The sequence below is a fragment of the Martes martes genome, assembly GCF_963455335.1.
Source record: "Martes martes genome assembly, chromosome: 1".
Taxonomy (NCBI): domain Eukaryota; kingdom Metazoa; phylum Chordata; class Mammalia; order Carnivora; family Mustelidae; genus Martes; species Martes martes.
The window spans coordinates 106,688,752-106,716,343 of NC_137888.1; the positions used below are offsets into that span (position 1 = coordinate 106,688,752).

At 39.4% G+C, this 27,592-nt stretch overlaps 1 protein-coding gene across 3 annotated transcripts in view; it reads right to left on the reverse strand.

Annotated features, from left to right (window-relative positions):
- IGF2BP2 (insulin like growth factor 2 mRNA binding protein 2) overlaps nucleotides 1–27,592 on the reverse strand; it is a 160,194-nt gene that overhangs the window by 25,679 nt on the left and 106,923 nt on the right. For all 3 annotated transcript variants that reach the window (XM_080809284.1, XM_080809282.1, XM_080809283.1), the window contains exons 3-7: nucleotides 17,989–18,037; nucleotides 16,757–16,808; nucleotides 13,489–13,552; nucleotides 10,999–11,271; nucleotides 8,954–9,088 (exon numbers count right to left, since the gene is read on the reverse strand). In XM_080809284.1, coding sequence (XP_080665410.1) covers nucleotides 8,954–9,088; nucleotides 10,999–11,271; nucleotides 13,489–13,552; nucleotides 16,757–16,808; nucleotides 17,989–18,037 — 573 coding nt within the window. The remainder of the gene's footprint in view (nucleotides 1–8,953; nucleotides 9,089–10,998; nucleotides 11,272–13,488; nucleotides 13,553–16,756; nucleotides 16,809–17,988; nucleotides 18,038–27,592) is intronic.

Here is a 27,592-nt window from a genome sequence, read left to right on the forward strand (position 1 = left end):
GTAAACAAAATATGGGACCACACATCCAGCACTCTGGCTCATGTGGGAGCTGCCCAAGGGACTGGTTTCTGTCTTGCCTCACTTGGAGCAGTGAGGAGACTGGCACCAGAGTTTTGGAAGCCACTGAAAAAAGAGGTGAGCAGTATGTTAGCACTGCAGTTCCACAATCAGAAGCCAGAGGTGAGAAAGAGATCAGAAAAGGTTTGAGAGGCCCTAACACCTCTGGTAGGGCTGATAAGTGAAGGAAGGTCTTCCCCTGAATGAAGGCAGTGCGCATAGACAAACAGATCGTTGTTTTTTTTTTTCAAATGCCCCAAGCCTAGCAAAACATTAAAAGACATACAATGAAACAAGGAAATATGGCCTAATCAAAGGATCAAAACATAACTCCAGAAACCAATCCTAAAGAAATGCAGATCTATGAGCTATCTGACAAAGAATTTATAATAATTGTCTTAAAGACACTCAATGAACTAAAAGAGAACACAGAGAGACAACTAAACAAAATCAGCAAAACTATGCATGAGCAAAATGGAAACATCAACAAAGAGAAAAACTATAAAAAACAAATAATGTAACTAAACTAAAAAATATGATAACCACCTCCCCCCCTCCCCCTGCCAATCATCAAAGAGGTTCAACAGCAGATTTGACAGGCAGAAGAAAGAATGAGCAAACTTGAAAACCGGTCATTTGAAATCATCAAGTCAAAGTGGAAAACAAAAAGAATGAAAACAGTCCCCATAAAGCACAAAGAAATGTTAAGGTACTTAGGGGCCAGGATCAAATGGACTAATATACTCATGCAAATCCCAAAAGGAAGAAAGAGAAAGGGCAGAGAGCTCATTTGAAGAAATAATGGCAGAAAACTTTCCAAGTATCAGGAAAGAAATGGACATGTAGATTCAAGAAGCTCAAAGAACTCCAACTGGGAATAAAACCAAAGAGAATCATACTAAGACACAGTAAAAGCCAATTTTCCAAAGTCAAAGACAAAGAGAGAATCTTGAAAGCAGCAAGAGAAAAGTGATTATTCACATGGAAGGAAGTTTCCAGATTTCTGAGCGAAACTTTGCAGGCCAAAAGGAAGTGGAATGATACGTTCAAAATGCTGAAAGAAAAACACATCAACCAAGAATATTATAATGGCAAAACTCTGCTGTGAAAATGAAGGTGAAATTAAGATTTCCCTAGATAAACAAAAGCTAGGGGAGTTCATTATTATTACAGTTACTCTACAAGAAATGCTAAAAGGAGTCCTTTAATGGAAGTGAAAGGACAATGAGCAGCAACACAAAGCCATATGAAAATATAAGATTCTCTAGTAAAAGTGAATACACAAATATAATAATCTGTACTATGATAATTTTGGTCTACAGAATATAAATGACAAAAACACTTTTAAAATAAATCTGTTAATGGGTATAAATATTTAAGGAGCAATTTGTGACATCAGTAACAAAGTGGGGGTTGTGTTGTAAAAGAGCAGTTTTTGAATACGATTGAAGTTAAGTTTGCTATCAGTTTAAAATAGAATGCTATAACTTTAGGATGTTTTATGCAATTGCAGTGGTAACCACAAAGGAAATACTATAGAATATATGTAAAAGGAAATGAGAAGGGACTCAAAGATATCACTATAAAAACACCAAAAAGCAAAAAACAAAGTAAAAAACACAAAAGAATGCAGAAAGAGAGAAAAGGAGGAACAAGAAAGCTATAAGAAATACAGAAAAAAACAAAATGGCAAGAGGAAATCCCTCCCCATTAGTAATTACTTTAAATGTAAAAGAATTAATTTTCCCAATCTAAAAGACATGGATTGGCTGAATGGATTAAAAAAAAAAAAAAAAAAATGAAAGATCTCAAATTGAAAACTTTAAACTCTTAAGGAATTAGAAAAAGAATAAACTAAACCCAAAGCTAGTATAAGGAAGGAAATGATAAAGATTAGAGCAAAGATAAGCAAAAGAGAGAACAGAAAAACAAAAGAAAAAACCAACTATGAATTGGTTTTTGAAAAGACCAACAAAATTGATAAACATTATAGAATAATTAAGGAAGAACACTCAAATATCTAAAACCAGAAGTGAAAGAGGGGACATTGCAACTGATGTCACAGAAATAAAAATGATTACAAAAGAATACGAGGAACAGTTGTACATCAACAAACAGATAACCTAGAAGAAATGGATAAATTCCAAGAAAAACACAACCTACTAAGACTAAACCTTGAATAGAAAATCTGAACAGACCAATGATGAGTAAGGAGACTGAATCAGTAATTAAAAACCTCCCAAAAAAGAAAAGCCCAGGATCAGCTGGCATCCCCAGAGAATTCTAGCAAACACTTATTTTTTCTACCAAACATTTAAAGAAGAATTAACACCAATCCTTTTCTGCAATGTCCAAAAAATGGCAGAAGAGGGAACATTTTCAAGCTCCTTCTATGAGGCCATCTTTAATACCAAAGCTAGACAAAAACACTTTGAGAAAAGAAAACTACAGACCAGCATCCCTGGTAAACATTGATACAAAAGTCCTCAACAAAACAAGAAAAATGAATTCAAAGGCATTATGCATTAAAAGGATGATACATTATGACCAAGCAGGATATACTTCTGGAATGTAAGTGTGGTTCAACATAAAAAAAAAAAAAAAAAAACCAATGTAATATACATTAATGTAGATCAATACATGTAGGTCAAAAACCTTATGATCATCTCGATTGATGTAGAAAAAGCATATGACAAAAATATAACACCCTTTCATGATAAAAACACTCAAGAAGCTAGGAATAGAAGGAAACTACCTTAACAAAATAAAGGCCACTTGTGAAAAGCACACATTGAACATCATATTCAATGATGAAAGACTGAAAGCTTTTCCTCTAAGATCAAAAACAAAGGCATCAAAATTGAAAAGGAAGAAGTAAATTATCTGTTTGCAGATAACATGATCTTAAATGAAGAAAAGTCTAAAGATTCCACAAAAAAACTGTTAGAATACACTCATTCAGCAAAGTTGCAGGAAATAAAATCAACACACAAAAATCAATTGTGTTTGTTTTTCTTTTCTTTTTTAAAAGATTTTATTCAGGGACATCTGGGTGGCTCAGTGGGTAAAGCCTCTGTGTTAGGCTCAGGTCATGGTCTCAGGGTCCTGGCATGGAGACCCGAATGGGGCTCTCTCCACTCAGCCGGGAGCCTGCTCCCCGCCCCACCCACCCGCCCTGCTGCCTGCCTCTCTTCCTACTTGTGATCTCCCTCTCTCTGTGTCAAATAAATAAATAAAATCTTTAAGAAAAATAAAGATTTTATTTATTTGAAAGAGCGAGAGAGAGTGAAAGTGCACACAAGCAAGGAGGGGAGGTAGAGGGAGAAGCAGACTCCTGGCTGAGCAGGGAGCCTGACAAGGGGCTGGATCCTAGGATCCTGGAATCATGACTTGAGCCAAAGGCAGACACTTAACTGAGCTACCCAGGCAGCCCATCAATTGTGTTTCTATACACTAACAACAAATAATCAGAAAAGGAAATTAAGAAAAGTTTCATTTAACTATAGTATCCTAAAGAATAAAACACTTAGGAATAAACCTAACCAAGGAGATAAAAGGCTTATATGCTGAAAACCATATAAAACTGGCGAAAGAAATTAAAGAAGACAAAAATAAATGGAAAGACAAACCCGTGTTCATGAACTGGAAGACTTATTATTGTTTAGATGTCCATACTACTCAAAGTGATCTACAGATTCAATGCAATCCCTATTAAATCCCAACGGCATTTTTTGCAGAAATAAAAGAATTCACTTGGAATCCCAAGGGACCCTGAACAGTCAAAACAATTCTGAAAAAGAAGAACAAAGGTAGAGAACTCAAACCTCCTGACTTCAAAACATGTTACAGGGCTACAGTAATTAAGACACTATGGTAGTGGTGGGGCATCTGGGTGGCTCAGTTAGTTGGGTGTCTGTCTTTGGCTCATGTCATGATCCCAGGGTCCTGGGACTGAGCCCTATGTTGGGCTCCCTGCTCAGTGGGAAGCCTGCTTCTCTCTCTCCTCCCAGCTCATGCTCTATCTCTCTCTCTCAAATAAATAAATAAAATCTTAAAAAAAAAAAAAAGACACTATGGTAGCGGCATCAAGATAGACAAATAAACCAATGGTACAGAACAGAGAGCCCAGAAATAAACCCTTGCATATATGATCAAATGATCTTTGACAAGAGTGCCAAGATAATACAATGGGGAAAAGGACAGTCTTCAACAAATGGTGCTGGGAAAACTGGATATCCACATGCAAAAGAATGAAGCTAGGGAAGCCTGGGTGGCTCAGTCCATTAAGCAACTGCCTTTGGCTCAGGTCATGATCCCAGGGTCCTGGGATCAAGTCCTGCATTGGGCTCATTGCTCAGTGGGGAGCCTGCTTCCCCCTCTGCTTGCTCTGCCTGCTGCTCCCCCTGCTTGTGCTGACAAATAAATAAATAAAATATTTTTTAAAAAAATGAAGCTAGATCCTTATCTTAGCCCATATACAAAAATTAACTCAAAATGGAATAAGGACCTAAATCTATAATATTCCTGGAAGAAAACAGAGGAAAGCTTCATGGCATTAGACTTAGCAGTGAGACACCAAAGCAAAGGCAACAAACACCAAAATGACAAATTCAACATCAAATTTTAAAACTTCTGTACACTAAAGGACACAGTCAATGGGGTGGAAAGGCAATGTAGGGAAAAGAAGTAAATATATCTGTAAATCATGTGTCTGATAATGGATTAATACCCGGAATATATAAAGAACTCCTACAACTCAACAACAACAAAAATAACAAAAAAAATCAGATAACCCATTTTAAAAATGGGCAAGACTTAAATAGACATTCTCAAAAGATGATGCACAGATGGCCAATAAGCCTATGAAAGGATGCTCAATATCACCAATTGTCAGAGAAATGCAAATAAAAACCACTATGAGATACTGTGAGCACAAAATATTACACCCATTAGTTTGGCTACTATCCAAATAACAGAAGATAACAATGACTGGTGAGGATGTGGAGAAACTGGATCCCTTGTGCACTGTTGGTGACACTGTAGAATGATGTCATTGCTATGGAAAATAGTATGGAGGTTCCTCAAAAAATTGAAAATAGAGAGGCGCCTGGGTGGCTCAGTCAGTTGAGCCTCTGCCTTCAGGTCATGATCCCAGGGTCCTAGCATCAAGCCCCGTGTTGGGCTCTCTGTTTGGCAGGGAGCCTGCTTTTCCCTCTCCCTCTGCCTGCTGCTCTACCTACTTGAGTGCTCTCTCTCTCTGTCAAATAAATAAATAAATAACTTTTTTTAAAAAACCTGAAAATAGGAATATCATATGATCCAGCAATGTCACTTCTGGGTATATATCCAAAAGAACTGAAAGCAGGATCTTGAAGTGCTATTTGTACATCCATGTTTGTAACAGCACTATTCCCGACAGCCAGAAGGTAAAAGCAACCCAAATGTCCATCAATGGATTAATAAACAAAATGTGATATATGCACACAAAGGAATATCATTCAGCTTTATTTATTTATTTTTAAAGATTTTATTTATTTCACAGACAGAGAGATCACAAGTAGGCAGAGAGGCAGGCAGAGAGAGAGAGGAGGAAGCAGTCTCCCTGCTGAGCAGAGAGCCGGATGCGGGGCTCGATCCCAGGACCCTGGGATCATGACTTGGGCCGAAGGCAGAGGCTTTAACCCACTGAGCCACCCAGGTGCCCCTCATTCAGCTTTAAAAAGGAAGTCTTGCCACATGCTACAACTTGGATGAATCTTGAAGACATTACACTAAGCGAAATAAGCCAGTTACAAAAAGACAAAATACTGCATGATTCCACTTATATGCAGTCTCTAAAGCAGTCAAATTCATAGAAACAGGAAGTAAAATGGTGTTACCAAAGGCTAGAGGGAGAGGGAAAAGGAGAGTTGTTCAATGGGTACAGAGTTTCAGTTTTGTAAGATGAAAAGTTCTGGAGATCTGTTTCACATTAATGTGACTATATATAAACATTATTGAACTGTACACTTAAAAATGGTTAAGTGAAATAAGTCAGAGAAAGACAAATACTGCATAATCTCATTTACATGGGGAATCTAAAACAAAACAAGCTCATAGATACAGAGAACAGATTAGTGGTTGCCAGAGCCAGGGGTAGGGGGTAGTGAGGCAGGGACAAAATGGGTGAAGAGAGTGGAAAGTTACGAACTTCCATATAAAATAAATAAGTCATGATATACAATGTGCAGCATGGTGACTATAGCTGACACACTATACTGAATATATGAAAGTTCCTAAGAGAGCAAATCTTAGAAATTCTTGTCACAAGAAAAAAAACTGTAACTATGTATGACAGATGCTAACTAGAGTTATTGTGAACATTTCACAATATATACAAATATTCAATAATTATGTTGTATACCTGAAACAAATACAGTATTATATGTCAATTATACCTCAACAAAAAAATGGTTAGATAATAAATTTTATGTGTTTTTAATTTTATTTATTTATTTATTTATTTAAAGATTTTATTTATTTATTTGACAGTCAGAAATCACAAGTAGGCAGAGAGGCAGGCAGAGAGAGAGGAGGAAGCAGGCTCCCTGCTGAGCAGAGAGCCCGACGTGGGGCTCGATCCTAAGACCCTGGGATCATGACCTGAGCGGAAGGCAGAGGCTTTAACCCACTGAGCCACCCAGGCGCCCCGTTATGTGTTTTTTAAAAGAAAAAAAATGTTCAAAAAAGAAAGAGCAAGGATGCCCTCTCTTTCAACTTTTGAATATTTCTCTGTGGGGACACAAGGTCTCAAATCACTACAGCCATCCTGTCATCACCAGGGGAGTATTAGACATCCTGAGGAAGACAGAGCACAAGGGTTATGAATTTCTGAGTCTGTAATTTAACTGACCTTGGAGTCGCTCACCTTAGGACTTCTCGTTATGTGACAGAATAATAGTGTCTTACTGTTTAAGCCATTTATGTTTTCTGCTCGTTAGGGCCAAAAGCAATCTAACATTCATTGCTACTACACACTGGCTTTGTTCACTGGCACAGAGAACAGTGCCTGGCACAGAGTAGGTGCTCAATAAATGATAAATGAATAAAAAGAAAATTTAGGATACCTCTTCTACATCCTCTCCCTCCTGCTCATCCCCCTTAGGACACAGCTTAAATGTCACTTACCCAGGGAGGTCTTCTCTGAGCCCCTCAAATCTCTTTCTATTCTCCTAAAACCTTAATGAGGGCCCTCCATTTACACGTAGTTATTTTCAACTCCCACACGTGCCATGGCTGTGCTTAATGACCCACTGGTTTCAGGATCTGTTTAGCGAATATCTCTCCCACTATCATAAGCTTCATAAAAGCAGGAACTGGATCCTGTTTATGGCTGTAGCCTCATTTCCCAGCCCAGTGCTTAGCACAGTGTGGCACTCAAAAAAACTGATTTCAAAGATATTCAAACTCTATATTGACTCTATGTGAAAACTCAAACATTTAATTTGTGCATCAGTCTTTTTAATTATTTAGAATATTTGAAGTTGCTTGTCCTGAGGCTGAAGGACCAAGAAGGGTATTATTTATAAAGTTCTCAATAATCTGGTTGAGGGAGGGGCTTATTTAAATGAAGCCATGGCATTTGGGGTGTTTCCAAGGCCTCAAACAGAGTAAATAATTCATAAGTAATAAATTTTTAAGATTTTATTTATTAATTTGTCAGAGAGACAGAGAGGGAGAGAGAGCGAGCGAGCACAGGCAGAGGCAGAGGGAGAAGCAGGCTCCCCGCCAAGCAAGGAGCCCGATGAGGGACTCAATCCCAGGACGCTGGGATCATGACCCGAGCCGAAGGCAGCTGCTCAACCAACTGAGCCACCCAGGCATCCCCATAAGTAATAAATTTATAAGTTAGAGTCCCTTATGAAATCTGAGAATAGATTTGTGAAGTTTGGCTTTAAAGGACTATTTTCATCTTCTTGGTTTTATTTTTTATTTTTCTTTTCATCCTCTTGGTTTTAGAACACTCTTATTTGACATTTTTTGCTAATGATGTCAAATTATGTCAAATTAATATGTCAAATTAATATTCAATTTATCCCCTCACTCCTCTATAAAACTGCCCCTCCCCGTAAGTGGATTTTTCCCCCAAACTGACAGGGAGCTTCTTTGTTGTCTATTCCATTACAATTAATTCATTTATAATACAAAGTCAATGGGTTTAGTAAGAATTGTACCGCTGTTTGAACTGGTACAACACTCAGGAATCCCAAGAAGTATTTTGTAGAAAAAAAAAAGAAAGAAAGAAAAGGAGGGAAGGAGATGAAAGAAGAGTAAAGTAGATACTTGGATACCAGTTTCTACTACTTAAGGAAAATTTAAGAGTGCAACATGGTAGTAAAAACCTTTTCCAGAAAAGTAAATGATGGTTTCCATGACAATGTACATTCCATACACACCTGCACTGTCCAGTATGATAGCCATTAGTCATAAATGTGACTATGTACATCTGAATGAATTAAAATAAAATAATTTAGCTCCTCCATTCTACTGGCCACATTTCAAGCACTCAGTGGCAACACGTGGCTAATGGCTATCATACTGAACATGCAGATACACAATGCCTCCACCATTGCATGGAATTAGAAGTATGTATCTATATGTTTCTACCAGTAATTGTTACTAACGAGTGACGGAAGCATTCAGGTTACCAAAAGAAACACTGAAGTGAAGAAACAGCCATATTACAAATATCTATTTCCTACTACATTCTCCTTGGGAACAAATTTCTTACAAATAATTTGTCCCCTGTTCCCTTTACTGAGTAACAAAATTACAGGTCTTAAAACATTTCTTGTGTTAAGTGAATGAGAACTTACTCTTCTCTGTTAAGTAATCTGGGCATTGTATGCAAACTTACAGTTTGGTCTCATCAGCCTCTTTCTGCATGATTTCAAGAATCATGCGGCATGCTTCTGAGGTCCCCTCTGGGGTGGCATGGATGGTGACAGGCTTCTCCGCAGCCCCTGAGTTCTCCTTTCTATGGATGTCTACCCTGTAAGGAAAGAATCAGGAGCCATAACACATCATCATCTGGGACAGGATGCTAGTCCCGAGAAATCATCTCCCGGGCCAACGGACAGTGAGGACACAGACAATGAAGTGTCATTAGCACGTCTGCAACCAATGCCATTCTTCAAGAAGGCGGCAAGCAGGGCAGGACATCTTGTGCCAAACTTGAATTCTTTGCAGTTCCATTTAGAAGGGAATATTTCTTGCAGCAGTGCTGTGGGACAAAGGCACCAAGCCAACTCGGGTAATGAAGCCAGTCTGGTAAATGAAGTATTTTGTGTAGTCTTTCAAATGATCATAGAAGCAAAGGGTAAAGTGAGTGGGGGTAACACTGCATGCTGGCATGGTGCCAGTCTCTGAACTGATTGTAGCTTTTAAAAGCCATGTGTTAATCCAAATCCAAACACCAAATTCAAGCAAGCTGTATATATTTGAGTGTGGATTAAAAACAGAGGCATGCCCTCTCTTCTCTGCCTCTCTAAGTTTTTGATTTCCTTGCCACTGGCAGCCTGCCTTCTTCCAGGCTCTTAAAAACTAATGGCTCAAAAGCTTGATGACTTTATCAGACTTCTTAGGGTAGTTGTGGCCCTACTTGTTTTTGTTATCTTTGAAAATTACATAACTGATTGTGTCCCTTTTTACTCTGGCTGTTAGAAAGCCCAGATCGAAGTTTTCTGCCTCTTTGTAAAAAATAGGCACCTATTTTGAGAACTAAAGTTCACTTTTATCTAAACTTTTTGCATTTTTAAAGCCACTTTAAGAAATTTTTGGAAAAAGACATATAACTAAAAATCACTTTTGCAGTGAAGCAAACTTGGAGGGGAGAAAAGAGCTGATTTTAAAATAAATGGAACAGCAGACAGTATTTCCCCTCTCTACTGGGTCATCATTTCACTGGTATGACTGTGAACTCTGGGACTCATACATTTAAGTGCCCATTATTTGGCAGTAACTCAGACAGTTTGAAGAAAATAGTGTTTTCTCTTTCAGGTTACAAGACACTCTGGATGACGTGAACAAAATGCACTAGGCATGTAAATAACTCCTTTTGGTGTTTTGCAATTTAAGTACTTTCATAGCAATTACTTCTTTTAATCTGCCTGGCTGTCCTAAGTCTAACAATAATCCTGGCTTATGGAAAGAGCAGTTGATGCTCAGAGATCAATTTTTTTCCCTACGATCACAGAGCCTTTAAATGGTCAGTCTTCAACATGGGTCTTTGAGTCCTGGGCTTTCTTCATTACATCAGGCTGTGTTCTTTTTTTTTTTTTTTTTTCCCAGACTGTGTTCTTAAGAACATTCAAAAATCAACAGTCCCACAGGTCATTTCACCCACAACTCCTACCACCTCTTATAACTACAACTCCTGCTTCAATCTCCTTAGACAGACTAAACATAAGGCTAATGTACTTCATTTCTTGGTCAACAGAGCAGACCCACTCACTTCTTTTACATAGCTATTTAGGAGACCACCTAAGAGATCTCAAAGAACGACTACCACTCAGGGCTCCAACTCGAGACAGGAGGTAAGAACTATGAGAAGTGGTTTCTGGGATCCCACAAAACTCAGCCCTATACCTCTGCTGTTTTAGAAACTGATGTTTTCACAAGCATTAATAAGCTTATGAGGACTAGTCTCTGCTGTGAAGTCCTTAGTACCTTCTTTATGAACCTTTAGTATTTCAGGATCTGACCTTTAGCTACTGGGTGAAAGCACGTTAAAGTCCTCAGCTTTGTTAGTTTGTTAGTAGTTCTGTTTTAAGAAGCCACCATCCCACACAGCATAGCCCCCCCACTGCTGATGCAAGCGAGAGCCACCTGAGGATGACTGGGCCCCACCAGGACTCAGGGGGCCTGTGAGAAGGAAGCAAAGGAAGCCCCGGAGGCACGTACCGGGACTGGGTCTGCTTAGTGATGTTCTTTATGGTCAAGCCCTCCTTTCCGATGATGGCACCAACAAACTGGGTGGGGACCAGGATCCGCAGCGGGAAATCAATCTGTCTGGCCTGAGAAGAGCCCCCAGGGGCGTGGCCTTGCTCCCGGGAAGAGTGGTCCCCACGCTGGGCTCGCTGAGGGGGCGAAGGGGAGCTCACCTCTTCATCCGGGATGTAGGAAATCTTGAAGGAGTAGTTCTCAAACTGATGCCCGCTTAGCTTCTCGATGGCTCTGAAATGCAGCAGGAGCAGGTGAGCTTTGTTAGAGAGTGATGTCAAAGAGGACCCTCAGGCCAGCGGACAGTCTGGTTTACTAGGTAACCCTCCCCGAGGATACAGCAATGACCAAGGCAGATGCCAGCTCTGCTCCCTCAAAGCGTAACAATTAAACACATAATTACAACGTACAGGCCTGGTCCCACTTGATATACAACTATGCATTCTGCCTTTTTTCACCACCCAAGGCTGTATCCTCCTCATCAAAAACTCTTTATAAATATTGGTATAAAATTAGGAGTCATTTTTTTCCTCATTTTGATCATAATACATATTTATTATTGAAAATTCAGAAATAGATATGCACAAATGAGAAAAAAAATTCTAGTCCACACTGTATCTTTCTTTTCTTAAATATTATCATTTATAAACATGGATTAATAGTGTGTATACTATTTTCTAATCTTTAAAAAAGAGTTAATACTCTAATTGTTTTCCAAGTCATTAAATTTAGTTGTAATTTAGTTGTTTTGTTTGTTTAAGATTTTATTTATTTATTTATTTATTTATTTATTTGTGTGAGAAAGAGGGTACAAGCAGAAGGAAGAGCAGGCAGAGAGAACCAGGCTCCCTGCTGAGCAAGGAGCCTGATGTGGGACTCATTCCAGAACCCTGGGATCCTGACCCGAGTCTAAGGCAGAGGCTTAACTAACTGAGCCACCCAGGCGTCCCTGTAATTTAGTTTTTACTGGCTGTTTAACATTTTACTGATTTATCATCGTTTTTGCAATTCATTCCCTATTGTTAGATACAGATACATAGGTATCTATGTATATACGTCCAATCTTTTATTATTATGTACAGTGTTGCCATGGGCATTTCTGCAACTCCGACTGCACAAAGAACAGACTCTTAATGGAATTGTTGGGTCAGAGTATATGCAGAAGTCTGACTGTTAACTATTGCCCAGTGTGCTTCCGGAAAGGTTTCAACACTTACTATCCCGAAGCAGCTAAGAGAGCCTTTGTTTCCTTGAGTCCTCGAAAACAAAAGTATTACTGAAAATTATTTATTAATTTGATAGGAAATACACAACATCCCACTACTGCATTTTTATAATTATACAGGAAGTGGGACAATTTTTTCACAAATCTTTTACAGCATGTGAAAACAATAACCTTATTCTACTAGGTTAATGTTTAGGGGGTTGTGAATTTACTACAAAGCAGTACCTTTGAATTCAATAAAGGCAACAAAGTCATACCGTGTATGGCAGCCCTGGCTAAGGGGCAGCTGGACACAAACTACGATGGTGAGTTGCTGGTATGCATCCGGCTTATCTATGCGTGGCTGAAGTCCACAGCAAGTGATCTATTGCCTTTTTCAATGCAAAATTAACTTTTTTAAGACTAGTCGTATGAGGATGGGTTAAATATGTCTTCATGTGTGTTGAAACCTTGAAAAATAAATAAAACTATAATTTTGGGGTGTACAACTAAGGTTACACCACATCCATGAAACAGGACCATGTCTGACCATAATTCTAGTTACAATGACCTGACAGGCATTTCATTTTAAGGACCTTCTACAGAAAGGAACTTGGCTTTGTTTTGTTTCATTTTGTTGTTGTTAAAAACTCAATCCCATGACCATTAATTGCCAACTGCAAAATAAACTATCACTGAAGCAATGTAGTCATGAATGGGGACTAGGAAGTGAATGGAAGTTAGGAAAAGAGAACCCAAACCAGGTGATCTTTGACTAACCACTCCTGGACAATTCTCCCTGCTGTTGGTTTCATCGAAATGGATCCCCATTTTTTAATACTACACAGAGGAAAAATGGATGTTAATCTCTTCACCAAATGTGGGCAGAAATAGGTTTGTGCTTCTTCCTCAGGGTGCACAGGGGGAGGCTCCAGGTAAAACAGCTCTCAGCGGTTGGCAAAGCAGAATCTGAGGAACATGGTTTCACAGAGCTGGTGCCTCTGTTCTGGACCATGTCAAGACACAGCCCCTACCTCGGTTTTGATGCCAAGGCTCAACATTTTTCAAGATAAAGTCTCCATACCACCCACCAACAGACATCCCAGTACAAATGCCCTGCTCCACTGACTTATCAAAGGGAGCACAGATGCCCTGGGGCTCCTTTGCTGTGTCAAACATTTGCATCTTTTGGGAATCAAAGACAACCGTCCCCAAATTTAAAAGGAAAGTAGCCCAAATCCACTTACATTTTTGCTTCTTCTCTTGTTGCATATGTGACGTTGACAACCGCAGTTTCTGTGTCTGTGTTGACTAGGAAAGAAGCAAAAACTATACTGTCATAGAAAAAAAGCTGTCACCCTCTGGCTCAACATAAACAGACTTTAGAGAAGAATGCACAAAAAACTCATCACCCTAACTCCAGTCATTTGAATCTCTATCTTTATTCGTGTGCATTCATATTAATCAACTGTATACACACATTTGTAATCAATTGTATATACAACTCAAAGCTATAGTTTCACTTATAAATACTATCGCACGTGCCTATGTCTATGCACATATTTGTATTTTTCATTTCTAAGGTTATATAAAATTTTAGCAAGTAAATGTGCCATGATTTTTGCCTAACCATTCCTCAATTGTTGACAAATGGGTTATTCCCAATACCTGCTATTCTAAGTAGTATTGCTAAAAATTACCTTTACTGCAAACACCATCTGATCAGTGGTCTCTTCTGAATTACTCTTTTAGGATAAAATCACAGAAGAAAAATAACTGGGTAACAGAACACAATGCCTAATGCATATTTTCAGATTATTTTCCTAGAAGTTTATGTCAATTTACTGTACTACCAGCAAGGTATGAGTTTTAATTGTTATGTCTGCATTTATTTTTAAATAACTGGACATATGTATAAAACAATAAGCAAGTATTTTAATTCTTTATTCATTCCTAAAGTTAATTAATAATATTTCTGTTCCCTTTGACTGAGTTCCATGACTCTGTGAGTTAAATCTAGTAACTGTATAATAAACAAAGAAAACTGACAATTATAACTCACTTGGCTGAAGGAAAGAACACAAACTCTTAAGAGTGGCTAATACCAAACTCTTGTGAGCTGGCTTATCTTGGTTCCTAATTGCTTGCCTCTTCTTCTAAAGTTAGGAGTTAAAAATAAACTCGGAAGGCAAGATAAAACTTTCCCAATCCAAGCCAGTAAAGTTAACCCCCAATCCTGGTCTTCCTCTAACTAGTAGCGATGACTAAATCAGATCCTTCCCTTAAACATTTAAGCTATTGGGAGGCTTGGAGTTAACAACAGGAAGTTAATGATAATTCAAGAAAACCATGATAAAGCTGCTTTCCAAAGGAATACTAAAACCCTGTAGTGCAGGAATTTCTAATCCTGGATCCATGTTAGAGCTTCAGGAATTTCATAAACTCACACCTCACCCCTACCCAAGACTCAAAGGTGCAGCTATATGAATCTCTCTGGCTTATAATTTCCGTAAGACTCTCAAAGAGGTTAAAGACCATGGTTAAAAATATTGTTTATCCAATAACTTCAAAGTCGCTGCAGCCTTCCCAAGGAAGGGATGCACACGCCTCAGGAAGGAGCTGCCACTGAGATTTACATGTCATAAATGCTGAGCCCAGCCCGGCTCTGCCCAGGAGTGTTCTTGCTGCCTCTAATTCACACTTACCCAGAGAAGTCCTCACAGTGCCAAACGGGGGGTGAGCAGCCCATAACTGTCCTCTCTCAGTGCTGACACACAGAATGTACACAGGGTTCCTATTTGCTGCCTTCTAGTGCTCCAGATGAGGCTGTTGACTCCCACAAAGGGAGAAAGGGCTGGGTTTGAACCTCCTGAATAAATCTATCCACTAGGATTCTCAGGTTCTCAGATTTTGTTCTCACTTCTTAGTCATATTCTCTGTTATTCAAAGACACTTTGTCTTTAGGAAATCAGACAATTCTGTGATTCTGGAAAGAACTGAGCTCCATTCAAATAATTTATTTCACTGGACATAAAAGCTCTAAAAAATTTCTTATAACTCTACTGAAAATGTTTCCCTGCTGAATCAGGAGTCACCTATGAAACAAAACAAAACAAAAGCCCAACACTTCCATCCTGTAGTTGTGAGGCAGCCAGAAACTGGGTGGTCTCTGGAGCAAAGGTGCGCTAGGAATTGTAAACTCCCCCAGGGACCTGGAATGATTCTTCCTTGCCTGGCATTGTCCTGAATTTACAACATGGCCTTAGCGAGTAACTTTTACAGGTTCATGTCTGTGAGGCCATCTTTCCTACCACATCCAATCCTTATTAGAGTGTCTTCTTTTCCATGTTGAGGGAAATACCAAGAACTGAGAAAGAGCATCCTTCTAAATCGTATCTTCTTTCTGAGCTCTCTCCCTTCACCTTTGGGCGTGGGCAGTCAGCAGCATGAAACTGAATAATAGTATTTTTAATATTCATGGAATGGAGAACATCTGAATACTTACTACTTTAAAATGATTATTATACTGACAGAATAGATTGCATATAAAAAAATGGGTTCTCTGTGATGATTTTCAAGTGAACCTCAACAATCCCTTGAGATCATAGAGGACTTCATATATTTACATTCTCTTTGGGTGTCACAACTAGTCAGTAAAATGGAAGGGAAAGAAATTATTCTCCCCATTTTGTACAGGTGGAAACTGAGTCAGGGAGGGTAAGTGACTTTTCCAAGGGCCCATAGTCACTAAATGACCGAATTCACATCCTGCTTTTTAGGCCAAAGGAAAAATAATCTTTATGATATAGCCTGTCACATCAGAAGCCTGGAATCTACTTTTCTGGGACACTTAAAGAGCCATATAAGATACCAGCTTCTTTAAAAATGTACCTTTTTTTCTTTTTAAAATCATAGCATTTCATGTTTTAGATGAGATGAGAATGGTAGAAAGAAGAGTATCTATTTTCTGTGGATTTCCAACACTGTTCCTAAGCCTGTGGCTCTCAAACTTGAGTATACGCAAAAATCACTTGGGGGTGCTTGTTTAAAATAAAGATTCATGAACTCTTGCCCCTAAGAGTTTTACTTTCTAGGTCTATGGTAAGCCCCAAGAGTCTGCATTTTCATAAGCACCGTGAGGGATTCTGGTGTAGGAGTCCTATTCCTTGAGAAACACTGAGACATTAGGGATCTGTTGTTCTCAGCCAGGAAGAGGAAAACTGTAAGAGCATAAATTCAATTACTTCCAAGTGAATTAAGCTTACCCTGGCCTGACAGTGTTTGCCTACGGCTTCAGCACATTAACAGAGTATTAAAAAAACAACCTGAAAATCCTAGTCCTTGAAAAAATAAATTATAGAGATATGGATAAAAAGATCTGAATATCTCTCATATACGAGGAAGCTTGTTCCAAAGGAATTTGAATTTACTATTTCTCCTTGGAGCTGGCCCAGCCTATAAGAAATAACAGATAATAATCCCTATCAAAATTCAATAGGCTAATTTCCTTATTACCTTGTTCTACATTCTCCACTGTCCCATACTGAGCCAAAAGTCCATCCAGCACCTGAAAAAAGAAAGAAAGAAAGCTTCAATGTCAGAATGGGAAGACAAGATCATATTCACACACACACACACACACACACACACACACACACACACACACACGGTATAGTGATAACTTCCAGCAAATGAACTAAAACAAAACAAGGACAGTATGGCAATAATCTAATTAAATTGATTTTTCAGGTCTTCCAACAAAACAGAACTGAATAAATACATGGTACTTGCATTTGCTTATTGACTCTTAAGTAATCTTTTCACTGAGGTGACACAGCAGAATTTCAGTCTTAGTAACTGTTAACAATCCCATTCATCATGACAGTTGGAACATACTGCTTTTGAAATGAAAAGCAGAATAAAATACAAGGCTCACTTGTCCTTCTTGAAAGTTTTAACCATTCTTCCTTCTGTCTCTCTCTAGGGAATCTCCTTATCTATCTATCTATCTATTTATTTATTTTTAAATTAACATATAACATATGGAATCTCCTAATTTTTACAAAGCAATAGGATATATATGTTTGAAATGTTTCATAATAAAGGTTAGTATTTCTTTTAAGTATAAAAATATTAGACAAAACATTGTTTCCTTCAAGGCTGTTTTGATTTTGAGTTGGAAATAAACATTTGGGCAGTTTGTTTTTAAATAATGCAAGCCACTCTTTGAATTTTATCTTCTTGATTTCAGTGTTGCTATTTTATAAAAACTTTTACAATTCTGAAACTGTATCTTACCCACTACTCATAGCAAAACTAATTAAAAAGAAAAACCTACTCAAACTAACAAACTTCTTTTTTTATTGAGTTTCCACTGATTTTATTTTTTTTTCCAAAATCATAATTTGGAAAGGCAAAAATCGTTCACAAAATCATGAGATAAAAATCACCAACCAGATACACATTTTTTTTCAGTTTGTCGGTGCCTGGTGCTCAAGAAGACAGACCAGGAGGGCTCAAAGTGTACATCTTGCACCACGAGAAGGACAAACACAAACCTAATGTTATGACAGATCACATACATGAGGGTACTGAAAAAGGGAGATAGAGGACCTAGTGGCCTTGTGGGAAAGGCCTTGAGGACCTCTAATTCCTCAGGGAACTAACAGATGGAGAGAGGTTTTGCTGGCCTATTAAAAAGGACAGAGAGCAGGGAGACCATAAACACACAGGTGACACGGGCTTACCTCCCACTGCAGGTGAGGAGGGATGTTTCGGATCTGAATTTTTCTGCTCCTGTAAAAATGAAAGATCAGACTGTAGCACTCTCTCTAGGACACAGACTTCAACAAGTAATAAAAAGAGGCTTAAGACCAGAGTTTGAGTTCACCTTCTCAGGGGGCTTAAGGAGGCATTGGCAAGAGATTCCAGCTTTGACTCATGAGCATCATGTTTTAAGGGTGTCAATTACTTGGGGGAAAAAAGTGAAGAATAAGCCCAACAAGTCTGAATATGCTAAAGAAACAGTTTAAACGCAGACATGCCTTTTCAACTTCTTGCCAAAGTGGTTAGAACTTAAATTGTCAGAGAGATTCTAACTACAGAATTTACTACCTTCCTCCCCAAAACATATGGCCCTGCAACTGACCCCACCCCAAAAGGTACCTAGGCTCAAACATACAGTTAAAGTCACATTAGAGTAGGCTTCACCAAGATCAGATTTAGCTCACTCTATACCTAATAATGCAAAACTACCTCTCAAAAATTACTTTCATCTTTAAATAATACAGTAATAATCCAAAAATTAGAACACTCTAAAAAGGTAGACTAGGAAAAGACTTACTCCCAGGCACCCCCTTCCCTCAACAGAAGCAAATATTTTACTTATTACTCGTGTATCCTTCCATTTCTTCATGTAAATAAACACAAATGCAAATATAAATTCTTATTTCTCCTTTTCTCTTACAGAAATATTTGCATATTCTACAAACTCTCTGCATGTTGTTTTTTTCACCTTAACAGTAATATCCTGCTGATCTTCCCATGTTGGGAGAGAGCAACTATTTTTCCTCATTCTATCTTCTCCTACCTGGATGTACCAAAGTGCATTTAACTCATCCCCTGCTGATGGACTGTTGGGACTTCCGCCTCTCTAGTCAGAGGATTTTTCTGTTTTTCCGGGACATCCTGCTGGTCTGATAACTTTAAGTGATTTAGAATGTTTCTTGTTTTTATGTAAACATTAAAATTAGAGAAAAGAATAGAAATAGGAGGAGAAGAATTTTTCTACCTTTTTTTTTTTAAGACTTTATTTATTTATTTGACAGAGATCACAAGTAGGCAGAGAGGCAGGCAGAGAGAGAAAGGGAAGCAGGCTCCCTGCTGAGAAGGGAGCCTGATGTGGGGCTCGAACTCAGGACCCTGAGACCATGACCTGAGCAGAAGGCTGAGGCTTAAACCACTGAGCCACTCAGGCACCCCACAAATTTTTCTACCTTTTAAGAACATGTTAGATCCTGAAAAGAATATAAATTGGCACTTATTTATTTATTTTTAAAGGTTTTATTTATTTATTTGACACAGAGAGAGAGAGAGAGAGGGAGAGAAAACACAAGCAGGGGGAGTGGGAGAGTTATCTGGCACTCCATCCCAGGATCCTGGGATCATGACCTGTGCAGAAGGCAGGTGCTTAATGACTAAGCTACCAGATGCCCCACAAATCAGCATTTAAATATTAGAGAGTTCATTTTCATGGATAGACTTGATATTCAATTCTCCTAAATAACCATTTGGGAGGGGGTTGCAAGAGAAGGGATGTGATGGCCAAAGTACCCATTACTTTTTCTTTCTTTCTGGTGTCAGAGGTAACAAATAGTAATAACATATGTTTTTGCATGGCTTTAATCTGGGCCATAGCCCCTGAAAACAATGTTACAATTCATGCAGAGAGTTAAAGAGAGAAGAAACATGGAAGCAAACAATGAAGTAAGTGGGGGGCGGGGGTTCCAGCTTTCTCAGATTTTAAACGCAGGGGGGGCATCCCTATGTTCTAGAGCCTACAGAGTACTTCTGCCTTATTTTTAAAAAATGAGAATACATTCATGCTTTCTATGGGGCTGCTTAAATGACAATACAAGCCAGTCTATAGAACCCCTAATCTTGTATCAGGATAGGAAGGAGGAAAACGAACCAAGAATTCATTTCTATCTCTATACTATGAAGCCTCTTTTCTGACACTGCCCTTGGCAATAGTTCATAATAAAACTGCTGACACCATCCCATGTAGTGGCTACATGGATTGCTCCACAGAAGATGTCACAAGTCTAACTACTTATAGAAAAGGCATCAGAATTTGCAAGAAATTGAATATTTTTAAAAAATTTTGTTATCTCCAAATATAAACATTGACTCTAAATGTGAACCAAGAATTTAGTCGTATAAGTCTTATTGGAAGAAACTCATGCATGAACACAAAGATTTGAAAAAAGACAGCTACAATAGCATTGTTCGTTATGACAAAGACTGCAAACAATTTGAATATCCACTAACAGGGCAAGGAATAAATAAATCATAAGATGGGCAGAACACATGAACAGACACTTCTGCAAAGAAGACATCCAAATGGCCAACAGACACATGAAAAAGTGCTCAATAGCACTTAGCATCAAGGACATACAAATCAAAACCACAATGAGATACCACCTCACACCAGTCAGAATGGCTAAAATCAACCAGTCAGGAAACAACAAGTGTTGGTGAGGATGCGGAGAAAGGGGAACCCTCCTACACTGGAATGCAAGCTGGTGCAGCCACTCTGGAAAACAGCATGGAGGTTCCTCAAAAAGTTGAAAATAGAGCTACCCTACGACCCAGCAATTGCACTACTAGGTACTTAGCCCAACGATACAAATGTGATCCGAAGGGGCACATGTACCCCAATGTTTATAGCAGCACTGTCCAAAATAGCCAATGGAAAGAGTCCAGATATCCATCAAGCAATGAATGTATAAAGTAGATGTGATATATAAATATAAAATGGAATACTATGCAGCCATCAAAAAACCGAAATCTTGCCATTTGCAATGACGTGGATGGAACTAGAGGGTATTATGCTTAGCGAAATTTATCATATGATCTCCCTGATATGAGGAATTTGAGAAACAAGACACAGGATCATAGGGGAAGGGAAGATGAAACCAGAGAGGGAGACATACCATAAGAGACTTTTTTTCCCCCCATAAAAGACTCTTAATCTCAGGAAACAAACTGAGGGTTTCTGGAGGGGAGGGGGGATAGATGGATGGGGTGGCCGGGTGATGAACATTGGGGAGGATATATGCTATGGTGAGAAAATAAAAAAAATTAAATAAATCATAGGATAGTCACAAGATGGAATATTAGATGACCATTAAAAAGAATGAAGTAGGGATACCTAGCTAGCTCAGTCAGTAGAGCAACCGATTCTTGATCTCGGGGTTGAGAGTTCGAACCCCACACTGGGTGTAGAGATTACTTTAAAAAAATGAAGTAAACACATGGGCATGGTCATAGGGAACACTCTAAGGCATGTTGCTGTAAGAAGAGAGCTAATTATAGATTAGGTTGATCCTGTTTTTTAAGCACCCAAAACAGGTTACCCGTTATTAAATGTATGTGTTTGTAAATGCATAAAAAAGGTAGCTAGAAGCAGTTGGTAAAAGGGGGACATACACTTTTTATTTTAGCTACTTCTATCATTTACATTTTTAATAAAATGGGAATGTATTCACATCTTACTTGCTTTAAAAAATTAACAATTAAAACTCCTACTAAGGCTGCTTTAATGAATACATAAGATTTATTCTTGAAAAGTACACCAGAGGGGCGCCTGGGTGGCTCAGTGGGTTAAGCCTCTGCCTTTGGCTCAGGTCATGATCTCAGGGTCCTGGGATCGAGTCCTGCATTGGGCTCTCTGCTCAGCGGGGAGCCTGCTTCCCTCCTCCCCTCTCTCTGCCTGCCTCTCTGCCTACTTGCGATCTCTCTCTGTCAAATAAATAAATAAAATCTAAGAAAAAAAAAAAAGTACACCATAATCTACTAAATTTAAAAAAAGAAAGAAAAAAGGGAAAGAACAAAAACAAACAGCTCACTTCTTCCATAATTAGGTTAAGCATTCTTGAAATCTTATTTCACAGAATATTAATTTATTTAGCCAACTCTGTTCCTAATGTGTAAGCCGTCACACTCGGCCTGGTCCAAATGACCCCAAATCCTAACTAAATGGGCATAAATACTAATGTTTCCCTGTAATACCTCATGTAAAGAATGCACATTGAGCAATCAGTTCAACAACTGCAATGTTTGTTTAGAATTCTAGGAGAAATAATCTCTAAAAAACTAGTGTGTGGCATCTCTAATCTTAACTCACTATGGAAAGGAAGAAAAAGAAACAAGAACTAAAAAAGGAACTGGTGATCACTACTGGAGAACCAATTAAACTGATCCTTGGGTCACTGTGAAGATTATCCCTAGCGATTATCTTTCAGGATCAGGAATGATCAGGACCCTCACGGGTCCTGCTAGCTTGCACAGCACCATCTGGATGGTGTGCCCCCTTGTGTCGGTGTCCTTCGATGCCCGGGTCCCTCTCCCCTGGGAGGGACTTCCACATGCCCTTCAAACCCTGCTCACACCTGCAGAGGCTTCCAGCGCGTCTCCAGGCAGAACTGTCTCCTCTGCACTCCAGCTTTTCTAACAGCTCACTCCACTATCAGTATTTCTCTGCTGGGGCTGTCATGTCCCCCCACCAACCCTCTGCTGAAGGTAATTTCCTCAAGAACAGTCTCCCGGTTACTAGTCTCCTGTCTGGTAACTAGTTTCCTGACCGGCACAGAGCCCAGTGTCCAGTCTAAAAGGTGAACAGGGCACCCCCGGGGCTGGGAAAAGCACTCCTCCTGCTGGCTGTAGCCTGCCTCGCATGTGGATCCTCTGACCCCACCCAGGAAGGCCAACTGTTTACTTCTCCTTTGCCAGGTAGTCAAGAGAAAAGGGAAGAGTTCTTTTCCCTGTTTCCTTTAAAAAAGAAACAGCGTTTGGCTCAGATTCAACCAGCAAAAGTAGATCTTTTTCTCTCTGACATCCATAAAAGTGTGCCTTGCTTTAAAAAGCCAAACGTATACAGTAACTCAGGCCTGCTTTGGTTTGTTTTAGTTTTGGGGGTTTTTTACGAATTTTATTTATTTATTTATTTGAGAGAGAGAGAGAGAGAGACAGTAAGAGAGAGCATGAGCGGGGTGGGAGGAGGGGAGTAGGGGAAGAAGCAGGCTCCCAGCTGAGCAGGGAGCCCGATATGGGGCTTGATCCCAGGACCTTAGGATCATGACCTGAGCTGAAGACAGATGCTTAACCGAATGAGCCACCTAGGTGCCCCAGGAAAGGGACTGGTTTTCAGAAAATAATTTTTTTTTATTCCTTAAAAAAAGGGAATAATCTCAGTTCCTTTTTTTTTTTTTTAAGATTTTATTTATTTATTTGACAGAGAGAGATCACAAGTAGGCAGAGAGGCAGGCAGAGAGAGAGGGGGAAGCAGGCTCCCTGCCGGGCAGAGAGCCCTATGCGGGACTCGATCCCAGGACCCTGAGATCATGACCTGAGCTGAAGGCAGAGGCTTAACCCACTGAGCCACCCAGGCACCCTCAGTTCCTTTATTTTAAAAAAGAAATCAAGCTTCTCTAAATCTATGTAATGACATCTCTCATCCTCACTGCCCAGAAGCATTACAGCAATCTCCCAGTTGGCCCTTCTTCCACCTGTACTCCCTCCTCTCCCATCCATCCCTCCCTGGCTGCCAGAGACTTTCTAAAACACAACTATGACTGGTTACTCCTGCCTTTTTTGACTCCCTGTCACCACATCCAAACTCCCTTTCATGACCCTGTTACTGCCTCCCTCATCTCTTTCTCTTGTCACACCAAACTGCCCAGACTTTGTGCACTTATCCCTTCATCAAAAGCAACTGGTTACATCTGCAGTTTATACGCATGCCTTCAATGTTTTCATCAGTCTACCTCAAATATAAGAATAAAGAATTTGCCTATTACAGATACCTCTGTAAATGGAATCATAAAATATTTGTCCTTTTCTGTTTGGCTTATTACAGTTCATATAATATTTTCAAGGCTCATCCATGTTGTAGCATGTATCAAAATTTTATGCTCTGCACTGATCTTTATGTTTTAAAAGATTTTATTTATTTGAGAGAGAAAGAGAGAGAGAGAGAGAGAGAGAGAGAGAGAGAGAGCGCACGAACTGGGGGATGGGCAGAAGGAGAGGGAGAAGCAGACTCCTCACTGAGCAGGGAGCCTGATGTGGGGCTCGATCCCAGGGCCTTGAATTCGTGACCTGAGCCGAAGGCAGACGCTTAACTGACTGAGCCACCCAGGCATCCCTGTGCACTGCTTATTAAAGTTAATCTGTTAGTGTGCTCACTTGGGCAGTACACATACTAAAGTTAATCTGTTTGGGTCTTATATTTATTTTCTTATAACTTTTTCACATGAAGGAATATTTTGGATATATCTCCAAACTTAAGAGAATCCATTCAGACTTATACTGGTCAGGTTAATTAGATCTAGATCAGTGGGTTAAGGGAAGGGGAAATTACTGTTTATTGGTACATAGTTCCTATTTGGGATGATGAAAATAGATAGTGGTGATGGTTGTACAACACTGCCAGTGGGCTTACTGCCACTGAACAGCACATTTAAAAATGGCTAAAATGGCAAACCTTGTTATGTACATTTCACCACAGCAAAAACAAAAACAAAAAAACAAAACAATATCACAGGAGAGAAGAGCAATGCAAAGAAACGATGTAAAATTTTCTGTAAGACAACTAGTTTGGACTCTTCAAAATGTCAATGTCATTAAAAAATCCCCCCCCCAAAAAAATCCAAAAACTGTAGATTGCTCTAGATTTAAAGAGAATAAAGAGATACAACAACCAAGGGGGATAAACGGACAAGAGTGAAGAGGGCAGTCAGAAGCACAGTTTTGATTTTTTTCTTTTTCATCTTAATCGAAAGCAGAGTAAGACCTACAGTCAAGCAGAGAGTGTCCTTTAATGGAGATACACAGGCTCTTTCCCAGTGGCTCTAGGATTTAGGAATTTAGAATTACCCACTCTCAAAATTCAAGGAAGGTAAGTATTTTGGGTGAGAAAAGTAAAGAAGCTCAGTCTCCACACTACCAGGAAAGGGGGAATACTGTCAGTCGTACAGCCATCTCGGGAATGGGCTGGGGGACTTGGCTACTTTGATTTTATATTCTGGTTAATCAGTGACTGTAGTAGACACGTCTAGACTATCAAATCTTAAAGAACTAGAAAACAAATACACTTAACCTCAATTAATCTAATTCTAACTGACTTAATTGACAGTATATGGAACTTTTCAACATCTAAGTGCCTCAGACTACTTTTTATGAATGTTATTATCTTTGTACTGTAGATGCCCAGAGGAGATAGAAAGTTCCAACTAGAGTGAATTTCAGATAAACAAGATGTCCATTGTTAGGAATTTCAATTACCCAACAGAAATTATTTTGTATGGTAGAATTTGTAGCTTAAAATAAGTGGCCAACCATGTGGGGAAATACAGTCATATTCAATTGTCATGGAATTGCTATGATTCTGAAGAACCATTTTACCTGTATTTGGGGGTAAAAAAAAAAAAATGTAAAATACATGCTTGCATGAGCAGAGGATGATGGCATAGTTTTCCAGGCATATGGTAATTAGCCACAAGTCTAATCAGCGCCTTGGGAACTCTAGCCCAAGCCTTGACCATGATGATGGCTTGAATGGAGAACAAAATTAACAAACTGTGGGAACACAGCTCATGAGCTCTCAGGTTCCATTTGAAAATTAGGCCATCTAGGGACTGGAGGATCCCCAGGGAAACTGTGGGCAAGAGAGGCAATCTAGGAAGTAAAGTGGGTCCTACAGAAGAGTCCTTTAGGGTTCAATGAAGGAGTCTACCTAACTAGGTCCCATCTGTTTCCACAGCCACTCTGGATGCCATCAGATGACACACAGTCCTCACTCTGGAGAGAAATTAGAGCACCATGAAATGTGCATTATCTGTAAAGAGTGTCAAGTACATTAACCAACTCCAAGGACTGTGGTAGAGCCAAGACTAAAACCACCATGGTTCTTGTTTTGCCCTGCCTCACCAGATAGTGCCACAGTCAGATTCCACTGTATCCCATGCACTCATTAGTATGTGTTTAAAACTTAGACTTAATTGGGACTTCATCAAGATAAAAAGTTTTTGCACAGCAAAGGAAAGAGTCAACAAAATCAAAGGACAACCGACAGAATGGGAGAAGATATTTGCAAATGCCATATCAGATAAAAGGACTAGGATCCAAAATCTATGAAGAACTTATCAAAATCAACTCCCAGGGCCGCCTGGATGGCTCAGTGGGTTAAGCCTCTGCTTTTGGCCCAGGTCATGATATCAGGATCCTGATATCATGTGGGGCAGCACCAGGCTCTCTGCTCAGTGGAGAGCCTGTTTCCCCCTCTCCCTCTGCCTGCCTCTCTGCATACTTGTGACCTCTCTCTCTTTGTCAAATAAATTAATAAATCTTAAAAAAAAAAATCAACTCCCAAGAACTAATCCAATCAAGAAATGGGCAGAAAGCATGAATAGACATTTTTGCAAAGAAGACATCCAGACGGCCAACAGACACATGAAAAAGTGCTCCACATCACTCGGCATCAAGGAAATACAAATCAAATCCATAATGAGATACCTACCACCTCACACCAGTCAGAATGGCTAAAATTAACAAGTCAGGAAATGACAGATGTTGACAAGGATGTGGAGAAAGGGATGGGGCGCCTGGGTGGCTCAGTGGGTTAAGCCTCTGCCTTCGGCTCAGGTCATGATCCCAGGGTCCTGGGATTGAGCCCCGCATCGGGCTCTCTGCTCAGCGGGGAGCCTGCTTCCCCCTCTTTCTCTGCCTGCCTCTCTGCCTACTTGTGATCTCTCTCTGTGTGTCAAATAAATAAATAAAATCTTTAAAAAAAAAAAAAAAAGGATGTGGAGAAAGGGGAACCCTCCTACACTCTTGGTTGGAATGCAAGCAGAATGGTGCAGCCACTCTGGAAAACAGTATGGAGGTTCCTCAAAAAGTTGAAAATAGAGCTACCCTATGACCCAGCAATTGCACTACTAGGTACTTACCCCAAAGATAGAAATGTAGTGATCTGAAGTGGTACCTGTACTCCAATATTTATAGCAGCTCTGTCCACAATAGCCAAACTATGGAAAGAGCCCAGATGTCCATCGAGAGATGAATGGATAAAGAAGATGTGGCATACATATGATGGAGTATTACACAGCCATCAAAAATGAAATCTTGCCATGTGCAACGATATGGATGGAACTAGAGGGTTTATTCTAAGCAAAATAAGTCAATCAGAGAAAGGTAATTATCATATGATCTCACTGATAAGTGGAATTTAAGAAAAACAAGGCAGAAGATCATAGGGGAAGAGAGGAGAAAATGAAACAACATGAAACCAGAGAGGGAAACAAACCATAAAAGACTCTTAATCACAGGAAACAAACTGAGGGTTGCCGGAGGGGAAGGGAGTGAAGGGGTGGAGTAAGTGGGAGATGGACATGTGTTGTAATGAGCACTGGGTGTTATATAAGACTGATGAATCACAGACCTGTACCCCTGAAATAAATAATGCATTGTATGTTAATTAGTTGAATTTAAATAAAATTTTAAAAAACCTTAAACTTAAAACTTCTGCATAGTCTGTACAAGGGATATTCTGTGCTAAACTGGACCAGGACC